This window comes from Saxophila tyrrhenica (assembly GCF_035928015.1).
Source record: "Saxophila tyrrhenica strain CCFEE 5935 chromosome Unknown scaffold_2, whole genome shotgun sequence".
In the NCBI taxonomy this organism is placed as follows: Eukaryota; Fungi; Ascomycota; class Dothideomycetes; order Mycosphaerellales; family Extremaceae; genus Saxophila; species Saxophila tyrrhenica.
In genome coordinates this window covers 532,402-544,994 of record NW_027041734.1, presented here as the reverse complement: position 1 = coordinate 544,994, position 12,593 = coordinate 532,402, and the positions used below count along the sequence as shown (strand labels likewise).

The 12,593-nt window shown below is 54.6% G+C and overlaps 6 protein-coding genes across 6 annotated transcripts; 3 read left to right on the top strand and 3 right to left on the bottom strand.

Annotated features, from left to right (window-relative positions):
* Window position 1: 1 nt before the first annotated feature.
* Window positions 2-1,246, bottom strand: LTR77_001266 (uncharacterized protein; the record flags this gene model as incomplete). Its single annotated transcript, XM_064798528.1, has 1 exon — window positions 2-1,246. The coding sequence occupies one exon, from the start codon at window positions 1,244-1,246 to the stop codon at window positions 2-4; it is 1,245 nt and encodes a 414-aa protein (XP_064662855.1).
* A 693-nt stretch (window positions 1,247-1,939) lies between these two features.
* Window positions 1,940-2,716, bottom strand: LTR77_001265 (uncharacterized protein; the record flags this gene model as incomplete). Its single annotated transcript, XM_064798527.1, has 1 exon — window positions 1,940-2,716. One exon carries the CDS (start codon window positions 2,714-2,716, stop codon window positions 1,940-1,942), a length of 777 nt encoding a protein of 258 aa, XP_064662854.1.
* A 495-nt stretch (window positions 2,717-3,211) lies between these two features.
* LTR77_001264 (uncharacterized protein) lies at window positions 3,212-4,864 on the top strand (the record flags this gene model as incomplete). Its single annotated transcript, XM_064798526.1, has 1 exon — window positions 3,212-4,864. The coding sequence occupies one exon, from the start codon at window positions 3,212-3,214 to the stop codon at window positions 4,862-4,864; it is 1,653 nt and encodes a 550-aa protein (XP_064662853.1).
* A 484-nt stretch (window positions 4,865-5,348) lies between these two features.
* On the top strand, window positions 5,349-7,342 carry LTR77_001263 (uncharacterized protein; the record flags this gene model as incomplete). The annotated part of the gene is made up of 3 exons (XM_064798525.1): window positions 5,349-6,353; window positions 6,628-7,100; window positions 7,162-7,342. The coding sequence occupies 3 exons, from the start codon at window positions 5,349-5,351 to the stop codon at window positions 7,340-7,342; spliced, it is 1,659 nt and encodes a 552-aa protein (XP_064662852.1).
* A 618-nt stretch (window positions 7,343-7,960) lies between these two features.
* Window positions 7,961-8,830, top strand: LTR77_001262 (uncharacterized protein; the record flags this gene model as incomplete). Its single annotated transcript, XM_064798524.1, has 3 exons — window positions 7,961-8,010; window positions 8,062-8,212; window positions 8,264-8,830. 3 exons carry the CDS (start codon window positions 7,961-7,963, stop codon window positions 8,828-8,830), a joined length of 768 nt encoding a protein of 255 aa, XP_064662851.1.
* Window positions 8,831-9,830: 1,000 nt separating this feature from the next.
* Window positions 9,831-12,402, bottom strand: LTR77_001261 (uncharacterized protein; the record flags this gene model as incomplete). Its single annotated transcript, XM_064798523.1, has 2 exons — window positions 9,831-9,934; window positions 9,990-12,402. 2 exons carry the CDS (start codon window positions 12,400-12,402, stop codon window positions 9,831-9,833), a joined length of 2,517 nt encoding a protein of 838 aa, XP_064662850.1.
* Window positions 12,403-12,593: the final 191 nt, after the last annotated feature.

Genomic DNA, 12,593 nt, shown 5'->3' with positions numbered 1-12,593 from the left:
TTCACGAGTCCGACTGTGCATGCGTCGCAGCCGCAGCAATCCACTCGTCCTGGGAGAGCATCCTGGCTACTGCCACCGCCTGCCCCCAGTCTCTCTGCTCATCTCTGCCGCATTGGAAGACTGCAGCTTTTGCGAAGGCGGCGTCGTGGAGCTCACACCTCTTATCAAGGATTGGTTGGGGAAACAGCCGGAACAGCTCCTGCCACCCCTCCTGCCAGTAGCTGTCATCGACCGACGGTTTTTCTGGATCGCCGTGGAAGTCTTCCGGTGTCCATGACCGCTCTCCCGGATGGCAAGTTTGCGCCAGTATGTCGAAAAGGACGAAGGCATACGACGTGGCGTCCTGTGTATCTGCAGCATAGACGATGGTTTTCTCGGCTTTATAATATATCAAGCCAATTGCTCGATTTTGGAAGTCCCATTCCGCAGAGTTCATCCTGTTGATACACAGTTCATCTATAAAGAGGATTCTGGGCGCATTGGGTCGTCGTAATGCTCGAAGGGCGGTGCACAGCTCAGGGCTGGCGTCCAGGAAATGGTTGTCGCCAATGTATACCGTTTCGAGTCTTTCCTCAGACGTTATGCTGGCCAGGCGGGTTTTGCGAACGATCTTATGCCAGGACAGTGAAACGGCTTCGAAGTGTGGAGCGTCATCGATGGTCGTTGCTGCAAGAGTGCACACCAAAGGCTCCTCGTCTTTTCCAGCATGCAGATGCACCAGTCGCATCTTTGCAGACGAGTCTTCGGAAGCGGCGTTGGTACCGTACAGTTGGGTGTCGAGGTACTTGTAAGGCTCGATCTCCTTAGGCTCGTCTCTTGTACCTGGATTGTCGTCAAGGTACGGCTTTCTGGGTCCATTGTCGCTACTCTCCAGCGACAGCAGGTCCAGTTCGGTCAGTTCCCGACCATTGACATCTGCAAAGTCCGGAACCTCTATGCGAGGTACGTTGATAACATCGAACTCGCATGGCCCGGGGCACTCCAGAAGGATGTGTGACTTGTCGTGATGATCGTTTGGCTGGCGGACGCATCGATCACAAAAGTCCGCTAGACATTGCGAGCAATTGTATCGCATTCCGTGGATCGGATTGCCAGAACCGAAGCACAGCGACCCTTCACAAAAGATACCATGATGCGTTACCAGAGACGGGTCCGCACCCCAAGGATCCTGTGGGCCAGCTTGCGGCAGTTGTCGTATTGGATAGAGGATGGGAAGGTCGTGGACTCTGCCTTTATCGTTCGTCATGGTCTTTGATGGTTGCTGTGGACGCAGACCGGTTGAAAGAGGGAGGGGGGAGGGCCATGATAAGGAAACTCGGCAAGGCAGATGCGCCTTTTGCACAGCTCACCGGTCGCTGCGTGAAAGAATGGCATTGGTCGCCTCTGCCAGTTCGCGTGACGAGGAGAAGGCAACGTGCTGACGCGAGACAAGTCCACATGTCAATTGGGCATCAAGAGGCCGCCTGCAGTTATGGACCGGCGCAGCAAAAACCGTGTCCTGAGGATTGCAAGATGAAGAGGTACGTTGCGTTTGTTGAAGCTGACAGCAACGGCAACCCGGCTGAGGCGCCGATGGTGCTGCTGTGTGGCATACTTGCATGATTCGTGCGGCTTCCTTTGACCCGATGCAGCCTCGTCGTCATGTCCTGGACCTTTCGAAGGGCCAGCCTTAGCAGCCAACCTGGAGCTATTGACTTAGCTCCCGAGTCGTTGTTGTTAGATAGTAGTTAAAATCGTAGTACGAGTTGAGAAGTCCGTACTTGCCGAATCGATCCACAGACCTGGAACAGATCACTCGCAACTCTGTGGGGCTGGAGACGCATACCCAAGGCCATATCACACACTATTCTCGTAACGCTACCGATTCAGGAACGCTGGATTAGAAGTGGAATCAAACGCAGAGCACAGCCCTGAAGTGGCTGCACTGCGTGGACGCGGGTCAACTCTGCCCTTCATTCTCCTTCCACCGCCAGACGCACCATTCGTATGGCGTGTGAGAGAGCTCATTCCAATTGTCGTCTCCACTTTCTCGTCCTTCCTGCGCACACTCGAGGCCGGCAGCTTCCATCAACTCCCAGAATTCACGGACGTGGTCTATATAGGCCATGCGCAGAGGGTAGCAAAGGATAGCTCTAGAACGAGGACCAGGTGCCATCCACGTAACGATCGTCTTCGACAGAAGTTCCGGATGCTCCTCAGAGTATATGGTATCTGCTGCCAATATCACTGAAGCCTTCGAGGTCCCAGCGTCCACCGTCATTAGATCGCCACCGTTTCCATCCGGATGGAGTTGCAGCGTTGCCGGGTCCGTCCAGTCCAAGGTGCCACATGAGCCTGAACCACCAGACTGCTTCAAGAGTGGCTCGTTCAGCGAAATGTTTGCTGCCAGTCCAGGAATGATGTTGGAGAGGTCGGTCAAAGTGACCTTCGTGCCCCATATCGCGGCCGCCGAGAGACCGACAAGACCTGTCCCGGCGCCAAGTTCGAGCATCCAAGGTCGTTCCGTAGCACCACTATCTTCTGCTGGGGCACTGTGATCGGGCGGTAGAGAGATGGAGTGTAGCTGGTTGGCCAGAATGAAAGATGCACCCCACGTGGACAAGGAAAGATTCTCAGCAGTCAAGCCTGCAGGCTCTGAGATATGGATTGATATACTTGATCCTGTGTCATCAGTCTTGACAGCTAGGGTGCCTTGGACACCTATAGGGGAGGCCATGTCGCCCTTCAGGGCCTTCGTGGCTTCTCGATCAGCTCACTCGGATATTGTGATGAGTCTGGAAAGCCCAGAATGTCGTGAGCATCCGGGATCAGTCTGGTCATTGGGGCTGTGGAGTGCAAATCTGGTCAAGAACACGAGCAGTCTCGTGAAGCGAGCACGCGCTGGGCGGGAGTGGCCGAAGCTAGAGATTTAGCCAAGTTTAGCCTCAGCGCTTCGACCTCCAATCACTTCACTCCATCGACCTTTCACTGCGTCTTGACGAGCAATTGGATCTCTCTCGACTCGAGTCGGTCAGTGATGAGGCGTGGGCCTCGAGAGTAGGTATGCGTGCCTCATGGGCACATTCACTATCACTCTGCCTCCGTAAGTGTTCAGTCATCGCTCTTCCTTTCCATCTCGACTCTCGTTCTTGTCAGCAGCGATGCGGTGATATAATATAGAAGCAAGAGGAGGAACCGCTCTCGATCTATCCATCTAGATCCACGATACAACATGGGTAGAGGCGGACCCTCCTATCTGAATTACACGGCGCTCGTCCTACTGTCGATATTGTCGCCTGCCAGCGCTGGTCTCTGGGACATCGACATTGACAACGGACCGGCACCTCCCCCGGAGAAAGGACCGCCATTCTCGGCGCACGCCAGCCGCGATCGTGCTCTCCTACCATATCAGATTGTTGGAATCGTCGGCGCATACGTGGGAATAGTCTTGATACTCGGGTCGCTACTCTTGACAGTCGGCCGAAAGCTACGGAAGAAAGCGCAGAGTATGACGACGAAGCCGAAAGAGATGGTCAAGCCCATGCCGAAGAACTTCGAAGCGAGTCCGATAAGCCCGCGAAGCAACAGAACGTGGTTCTCGCCGAAAGGCTTAAGGTCGAAGAGAAGCGTGACAAGCAGCATCCGCTCCGGCGTCAGCACTCAAGTGTCGCCCGCGGTTGAGAGCGTAATGAGCTTCGACAACAGCGTGATCGAGGCAGACCGCGCGAGGAGGCAAGAGGAGATGGAACGGTTGTATGCTGCTGCTTTTGCTCAAGATGATCAGCGGAACGGCCATCCCAATGCAGGGCCGAATACCGCACCGCCAGAGTACTCCGGCAGGGCACCGCCTCGTCTGATCACGGATACGCCCAGACTCAGACATTTACAGATACCTGGCTCCGGACCTCAGAGTCCGACTACACCAAAGTCACCAGTTCGCGCGATATACCCACCCGCAAACTCTGCTGCAGCACAGCCGCCCATGCCTACAAGTCCAGTCAGAGCAGAGGTGCCAAACTACAGCCTACCGAAGCCGCCGCCAGCGGATTATGATTTTAAGATGAATCGTCATGAGAGGGTGCCTTCTTATGGCAGCGGCCAGACGAGCGCTTCAGTATCGGCACCGAAAAAACTTCGGAAGTCTCTGCGCAACATCAAAATCAGTGGGCCCATCATGGGCGATGACAACAGTGATGGTGCTCGTACGCCTCTATCGCCACGCTATTACACAGACCCTGGAGTCCCGCCAGAGCCGCCGTCCGCCCGAATGGAACATACGCCCAGCTCTGCTTATCCACCAGAAACGCCCGCAACGATGCGCAGCTGGCATCCGGGTGATGAGCATGAAACCCTTGACGAGGTCCGCGACTTGCCGCAAGCGTATCCTCAGCGCGCGACTGCCCACAATTACAACAACGAGGCACAGCTTGTGATCAATGCAGCATCCACGCGGCCAGACCCCACCAAACCTGCAAACGCGACTGGCAATGGTGCTCTGCCCTTCCGCGAGATGAACCGCCAGTATGCTCAACAACAGCAACAACTCTCTTCCCAAACCGCATTCCCACTCAGTCCTGGTCACTGGAACGCCAGCTCAACCACGCCGACCTCTGCCGGCGGCTTCGGCTATTTAACCAGCGCTGGTCCTGTCAAGACAACGTTCTTAGAAGCACGGAGGGATAGATTGGGCTTAGGGCCAAGAACTGGCCAGGCGACGCCATACAGCCCGTATATGCCTTTCACGCCGCTGACACCTGTGACGCCGCGCTTGACCAGCCGTGCGGAGCGGAAACAGAGGGAGAAGGACGAGAAGAAGGTGCATGGAGCGATCATGGAGGAAGATCAGGTTGCGGACGAGAAAGACCTCTGGAGTAGTGGTTACTAGTGACATGTGTTGCTAGATGTGTAAATATGCCTTCATCTTGACATTCTTTCAGAGTTTATCACCAGCACGGTTTAACAACGTACCGCTCGTGGATCCCACAGCTCGCACGCCACGGCTCGCGTAGGATATGTGCAGCTGTATCAAATCTCCAGTATGCAAGATTTATGCATGCATGGTTGACTAATGCTGGCACAAATTGGGAAGGCAGAACCCCTGCTCTTCCTCGAAACAGTTGCCTCTTTGAGGACATCCAAACACAACAGTCGGCGACTCTATCCTGCCCTAACAGCGCATTTTGCGGGATTGGAAAGGCGGACAGACGCAATGGCATGGAAGCGGAGGCGCGCTCCTTGCTCAATGAAGGTACACCAACGCGCCACAGGAGCGGCGTAGGACTGTAAGGTTTTCTTCCCGTCTCCTGTCGTGATCATTCGAAAGATATGAGAAGGCATCTGGACCCAAATAGAAATACTCCACTATCCCAATGGCGCTCCCGAAGACCATGCGCGCTGCGCGTTTCACGTCAACAGCAGGCGGCCTGGTGAAGCACCTGAAGGTCGATGCTGCAACACCACTGCCCAAGAATGCCGACTCGCTGCCACAGGACTCGACACTTGTCAAAGTCGCCTACGCCAGTCTTAACCCAGTCGATTACAAACTGCCAGAGTTGTATCTCTTCAGAGCCTTCAAGATGTCCATGCCGGCCGTGGCAGGAGGAGATTACGGTGGGAGCGTGGTCTCGACCGAGCTTCCACACCTCAAGCCAGGCGACCGCGTGTTTGGACGAAGCGACCCTCCAGCCTTCGGATCTTTCGCTGAGTATCTGGTGGTATCGAACAAGGAAGGCGTGGTGCCGCTTCCCGATGGCGTGAGCATGAGAGACGCGGCGACTCTTGGAGTGGCTGGCATTACCGCGTACCAATGCCTAGCACCGTACGTGAAGCCCGGCTCCAAAGTCTTGATCAACGGAGGCAGCGGCGGCACCGGGTCGTTTGGGGTCCAGATTGCGAAAGCAATGGGCTGCTATGTAACCTCGACTTGCTCAGGCCCAAACGTCCAGATGGTCAAGGATCTTGGAGCAGACGAAGTTATCGACTACCGCACCGTGAATGTTGTCGAGCATCTCAAGCGACAGGGCAAGCAGTTCGACCACATCATCGATAATGTGTGCACGCCGGACATCTACTACAACGCCCACCATTATCTCAAGCAGGGTGGAATCTACGCTCTCATTGCCGGCGAACCAAGCCTTAGGGCTGTAGTGACGTTGCTGAAGATGTTCTGCACTCCTGCATGGCTCGGAGGGGGGAAGAGGCCCTTGAAATTTGTTGAAAGGAAGAGTAATGCAGAGGATTATGCGACCGTTGCTGGCTGGATGAAGGAAGGTAAGGTCAAGGCTGTGGTGGAGAAGGAGTATCCGCTGGATGAAGCGGCAGATGCGTTTGCGCGGTTGAAGACTGGGCGAACGAGGGGGAAGTTGGTGGTCAAGGTTGCTGATGGTTGAGTGTTGGGAAGTGGCAGCATGCTTGCATGTCAGTTGTTAACTTATGGAATGAAAATTGCGGCAAGTGAGTCGTTCCGATAGGCACTAGTATTATACATGTTGTACGAACGACATCTCTTCGAATACCCTTCGTTTGCTAGCTGGAGAACATGACTTCTCTGCACTCTGATGTATTCTTTTGTGATCATTGCTATGGTCCTAAATTAAACGCACTTGCAAAACCACCACATCGATCAATGGCTAACAAGCATTGGCCAAGACGAACAACTCGTGCGCACCAGGTTTCAACTGGACTGCTGACGACAGCTACAATGCACAGTCTTTGTGCGCGTACGAGACCGTGGCTCTGGGCTATTCTGGCTTCTGTGGCTTATTCACATACGAGGATTGGGAGGGCTACGAGTACAGCGTAGACATCAACTTCGCTGGCAACAATGCCTTCCAATCGACGACTGGACGTGCTGTCGGTGTTGGTTACGTGGAGGAGGTCAAAGCACGCTTGGAACATCATTTGATCAAGACCCCAACTGCTCAAGTCAACACTACTTTGGACTCCAACGAGAAGACGTTCCCACTACATCAGGCTTTGAACTTCGATTTCTCGCACGACACCAACATCATGGGCATCCTCACTGCTTTTGGACTTACCCAATTTGCGGAGGCGCTGCCCGATGATCATATCAAGCGAGACCGCCAGCTCATCGTCAGCCACATGGAACCATTTGGGGCAAGGTAAGCAAGAACCCTCCAAGTACATTCACAAAGACATGCTAACGGTCTCACGCTTCATTAGGCTCGACATCGAGATCATCGAGACTCCATCCCCGCTCTCTGGCGATCGAAGCAACCGCGCTACATACATGGATGGAGAGTCGACCAAGTACGTCCACTTCATTCTCAATCAGAGGAAGATCCCACTGGGTGCATCCTATTCTTCCTGCGGAGACCGTGACGACGGATGGTGTGAGTTGTAGACTTTCTTGTCCAACTTGAGCTCGAAGCTGGATGAGGCGGAGTATGAGTACAGCTGCTTTGGGTCGTGGCCGGTTGTGCCTTACAGGCAACTTGAGGATGGCGTGCCTCCGCCCATGAACAAGACGACGACTGCTTAACGCTTGTGGAAGTGGGTAGCTGATGTCACGATGAATGTACATATCAAAGTTGCCATACTAATAAACGAATTGTAACACCATTTATGAAATCCTTCAGGAGGTGCCATTCGAGAATACGGACGGAAAGTTGCTCTGCTGGGTTTGCCACGTTCCCTAGACTCTTCTAATCGCTACCAATCAATTCAGCCATCGGCGTCTTTTCAGAAGTAAGCAAGGTTGACAACGGAAACATAAAATGTCTCAAAGAGCACCTTGCCAGTGGCCGGCCAGTTCTTGAAGCTCCGGAGACTTTCTACAGCCACAACACATGGGTCTATACCATCCGCTCGCGTTCTTACCAAATCTCGCTCGATCGTAAAGACACCGAAGAGTCACCGGGAACTTGTCTCGAGCGCACATAGTATATAAGATGCTGTGCCTTTCACTCAAGCCCGAAAAGTAGCATCAAATCGATTTTACATTGTTAACACGGAACTCATGATGGAGCATAACCACAACGACAACCATGAGCACGAGGAGATGGATCCTGGGTATGTTAAGAAGTTGTCTTGACTTTCAACACAAGCTGACCGGGCGAACAGCATCATGTACGAGCAACAATGGGTCAAAGACCTCGTTCAAAAGCTGCAACAAGAAATCGTCGTTTTGGCCAACAAAGGTTGGTTAGGCCTGGACGATTCAAAAAGTCAGCGTGTCCTTGACTACGCCTGCGGACACGGCACCATCTCGCTGGTAAGCCATACCTGCTGACCGTTCTTCGATCCGGGCTGACCAATTCATCAGGCGCTCCTCGAAGCCTTCCCATCAGCAACCTTCCAAGGCCTCGACAGCCATCCAGCACAAGTCCAACGATTCAACGACGAAGCTCAGAAAGCTCTCGAACCTGGCTCTTCTCAATCACGCATGTGGGCTAAGGTAGGCGACCTCTCAACCTCCCCTGCCAAAGACTTTGAGACGGAGGAGTGGTTCGACTTCGACGCCATCATCATGAGCATGGCGCTTCACCACGTCAAAGACCCGCTCCAGATGTTGAGGCAGCTCAAGAAGCGGCTCAGGAGGGGAGGGACACTTGTGATTATCGAGTTCCACGGCGCTGAGCACAGGAAGCACGATCATTATGGGAGGCAAGATTCCGGGAATGATGAGATGGAGATGATCTATGCCCCAGGAGGCCAGAAGATATGGCCTGGTCTGAATAAGAGCTGGCTTGACCAAGCCCTGGCAGACGCGGGTTTCGATAAGGCTTCCATCGACATCGTTCCGGGTCCGACATTCACGATACCGGAGGAGTTGTCGCAACACTCTCACGGCGGTGAGAAGCAGTTGGTCTTCGCCAAAGCTGTGGCGTGATGGTGATAGGGCCGGATTGGACTTGTTAGGCAAGCGGGTTGGTAGCTTTTGTATCGTTGTATTTGCTGTTCGCTGAGATGCAGCGGTGGCAGGGCTGGTCTGGCTTTATCACACTGGGATGCATGTTAGTCAATCTTCTAGTGCGAGTTGGCTCTTGAGCGTACGTACCTCGTCTCGCCGTAGCCTGTACCCCGGTGATAGTGCTCGGCCAGTTCCATCTAGAAATTGAGAACATCAGCACAAGCAACATACGTCAGCATTAGACGAGGCTCAGGAAAGCTCGTGCGCTTGCTACGATCGACCACAGCGACAGTGAGGCAGAGGAAGCAGCAGCATGATCAACAGCATATCGGCATCTACCCATTCTACTACATGCATCCACATCACCATCCTCATACCATCCTGAGGACCATGCTTCATGCCTCCAGCGCCATTGCTCAATCTCATGCCGACCTCAAACATCAAAAATCTCAAAACCCGCTCAAAACACCAGCCAAATCAAATCGTTCCGTCGCACATGCATCAGTTCAGTTCGGTTCACCCATCAGCCATTGTGGTCATAAACACATTCCATCTTCAGAAAACAATAACAAAAATTCGCAACGCAACGCCATGCTGGGGGGTAAAAGATAGATGCCAACCGCCGTCGCCGTCGCTGTGTATACGGCCCATGCAAGGAATGGTATCATCGTCCGTGGGTACAGTCGTAAAGAAACAAAAAAAGCGCTTGTCGTCCGTTAAATGCGTTGCGTTGATCGTGGCTTCGTTGTCGCGCGGAAGCAAATCGTCGTCGTCGTTGAGGAAGCGAATGTAGAACAAAGGGAAAATCTTTTTTCGTCGGCCGTGATCGTAATCAGATGGTCGGAGGAGGTTTGGCGTCGAGATCTTCGTGAAGATCTTGGCGACCGCCGTCCCGGTCGTTTTCGTGCGGGACGGTGAACAGCGGCTCCTCCTCGCCAGGACCTTCAGAGTCAAACATGGCCACTCGGTCGCGCGACCCCTAGTTGGCGCGGATGACCAGCTTGCTCAAGAACTTGTTGCTCAGGCAGTCAAAGTCCCGGCGGTCGAACTTGGCAGTCGTCGAGCGTTCTTTGAGGTAGGATTCTGTGATGGTTGTCAGTACGTTGTGCGTTCGCGAGGTTGTGATGTCCGAACTCACCGTATCGGTTCACATGTCCCTTGACCTCTGTCAAAGCATCGCACACCGCGGGGTTCGAGCCAAGCAGATGATGATGCTTCCTCGTATCCCACTCCTGCAGACCAGGCAGCTTGGTGGAGATGGCTTGGAACAAGCCGACGATGACACCAACAGGCGTCGTCTCCATCTCGTCGCAGAACTTGTTCACAGCCTTGTCGTCCGGCACGCGGTAATGGCAGTCGAACTGCATCTCCTCCCAAATCGCCAGCAGGATGGCAGCCAGCATGAAGATGGTCGGCCAGTTCTTCAGCTTGTCACCAGAGTAGACTGAGCTGTACAGGGTGGACAGCTCCTCGAGAATGTCCTTCTGCAGCTCACGCCACATATCCGCCAACGCACATTTGACCTGGAAGTTGATCATGACTGGTGCCACCGTCTTGCCGGCGAACTTTGACCGATCATCGTCAATCTTGCCTTGGAACTGCTCCTCTTCCGACAGACCTTCGACCATGGTGACATGGAGGGTGAGGTTGTACGCCAGCACAAGTTTGAGCGCCTTGCGTATTGAAGGCGTCTTCTCGCGCTGGTAGTAGCGGAAGGCGGTCTTGAGGATTTCAGTGACGAAGACGGTGCCGTCAAAGTACTCGTCAACGAAGGCTTCAAAGCCCTGGTCGAGATGGCGGTCAAGGTACTCAGACAAGAGAGTCGTGCTGACACCTTCCATGCCCGCGGAGAGCTTGGCCGTGTTGATCTCGAACTCTTGTGGCGTCTCGTGAGCAGACTCGACCCAATCCATGCCGAAGCATTTGTCATCGCGAACGAACACCTCACGAGCGTTGATGGGTAAATAGTGGCCATAGCCGTGAGTGATGTACAGTGTACGCTCCATCGAGCTAAAGCCTTTGATGTTGCCGACGCTGAAGCCAAGGCTGATGTGGCGCTCGTAGTCTGCTTTCCAGTCTTTCATGAAGTATGCAATGTCCTTGATGTCCATACGGGTACAAGGCACCTGCCATAACCGGGCGTGGCTTGGCCGGCAACCACCACAAGGCTCTCCCTTGTCACAGGTCTTCTTCAAGAACTTGCACCGTAAGCAGGCACGAAGTTTGCGGATCTCGTGCGCTTGTTGACGCTGATCGGGACGCAGAGGACCACGTCTTCGGCCAACCTTCTTCTCGGTGGTGGAGTCCTTGCGAGTGCTGTGCGAAGTCTTCTTGATGACAGCCTTGGTGGTCTTACCATCAAGAGGAGACTTGCGCCGGCGAAGAGGAGGTGAGGTGGGTCCGGAAGAGGTCGGTGATGTCGATGAAGAGCCAGAAGACCGGTATGAAGTCGCTGCGTTGACGGTGGGGCTGACCGCAAGTGAGGACGAGGGTGACCGATGCGGGCCGGCAGCAGGAAGGCCGTGAGTCTGCTGTTGGATGTATTGCGAGTCCAGGTAGTCGCTTCCATGGAGCTCATGAGGCGAAGTGAGAGGCCACGGTGGGATCTCCTCGTAGCTGCCGGACAGATCCGCCGAGTTTGGACCGTCTGATGCTGACGAATCCGAGTTGGTGCGGATGTGCAGATTTTGGCTGGGGTTTGACACGGTGCCGAAGGAGTCAAGAGAGTGGCGGTTGGTGTTCTGGTAGTTGACCATGGACCATTCGTTATCCGACACTGACTGCACTTCGTAGATAGTACCAGTTGGCGAACTGCCGGGTATGCTGGACTGCGCGGACTCGACCGCTTGCTGGTTGAGAGCGTGTTGTTGTAGTGCTGCGTTGTTGAGAGCCATCGACGGGAAGGTCATGTCGTTCTGGTAGTCGTTCAGCGGGAAGACGAGCGCACTCATGGAGTCCATTGGGCCAGCCATGGTCATGAAAGTGGTGGGGTCCATGCCGGCGGAGACCGCATAGCTGTCGGCAGCGGTAGCGGGCATGAAGTCGACTGGCGAAGTTTGCAGTTGTGCTCCAAACGAGGCCTGGTTGTACGCGTTCATGTTCATCGCGCTGTTGTCCTGCAGACCAAAGTGGTGTCCATGGTGGTGGTGCTGATGTTGGTGGTGTGGGTGTGTGGCATGCTGCATCTGGAACTGCCATGCATTCGGCATCATGTTGGCATACTCCAGGTCGAGACCGGGGTTCTGCATCCCCATCGCGGCATGACTGCTGCCCGGCCGGCTTTGCTGTGGACGGACATGCTGCTGGTGTTGTTGGTGCTGCTGACTCGAGCCCGAGGCCATGTAAGACTGCTGCGCGTGGTGGTGGTGTTGTTGAGACATGTCGTCGCCCTGCTCTATCCCGTCGAGGCCGAGAGACGACCAGGCGTCGTCGTACTTGGGGCCGGAGGAGTGCACGAAGGGCGGGTACGAGTGGGCTCGCGGGTCGTTACCACTGAAGGCCGCCCCAAAGTCGAAGTGGGAGTCATGGGAGTTGAAGTCGAGGTGGTCCATGGTGATACCTCGGTGAGACGGGTCGCCTCTGAGGTGTTGGTGCTGAGGGTCAGGCGCGCGCCGCTCTCTCGACGAGGAAGAGGAAGAGGGCGAGGTCGCGAAAAGCGCAGCGCTGCCGTGAGGACTAGCGGTGTGAGACGACTCTCCAGGCCTTTAGGTGGGGTTGTGGGACCCTGCTTTTCGCCCGCTTC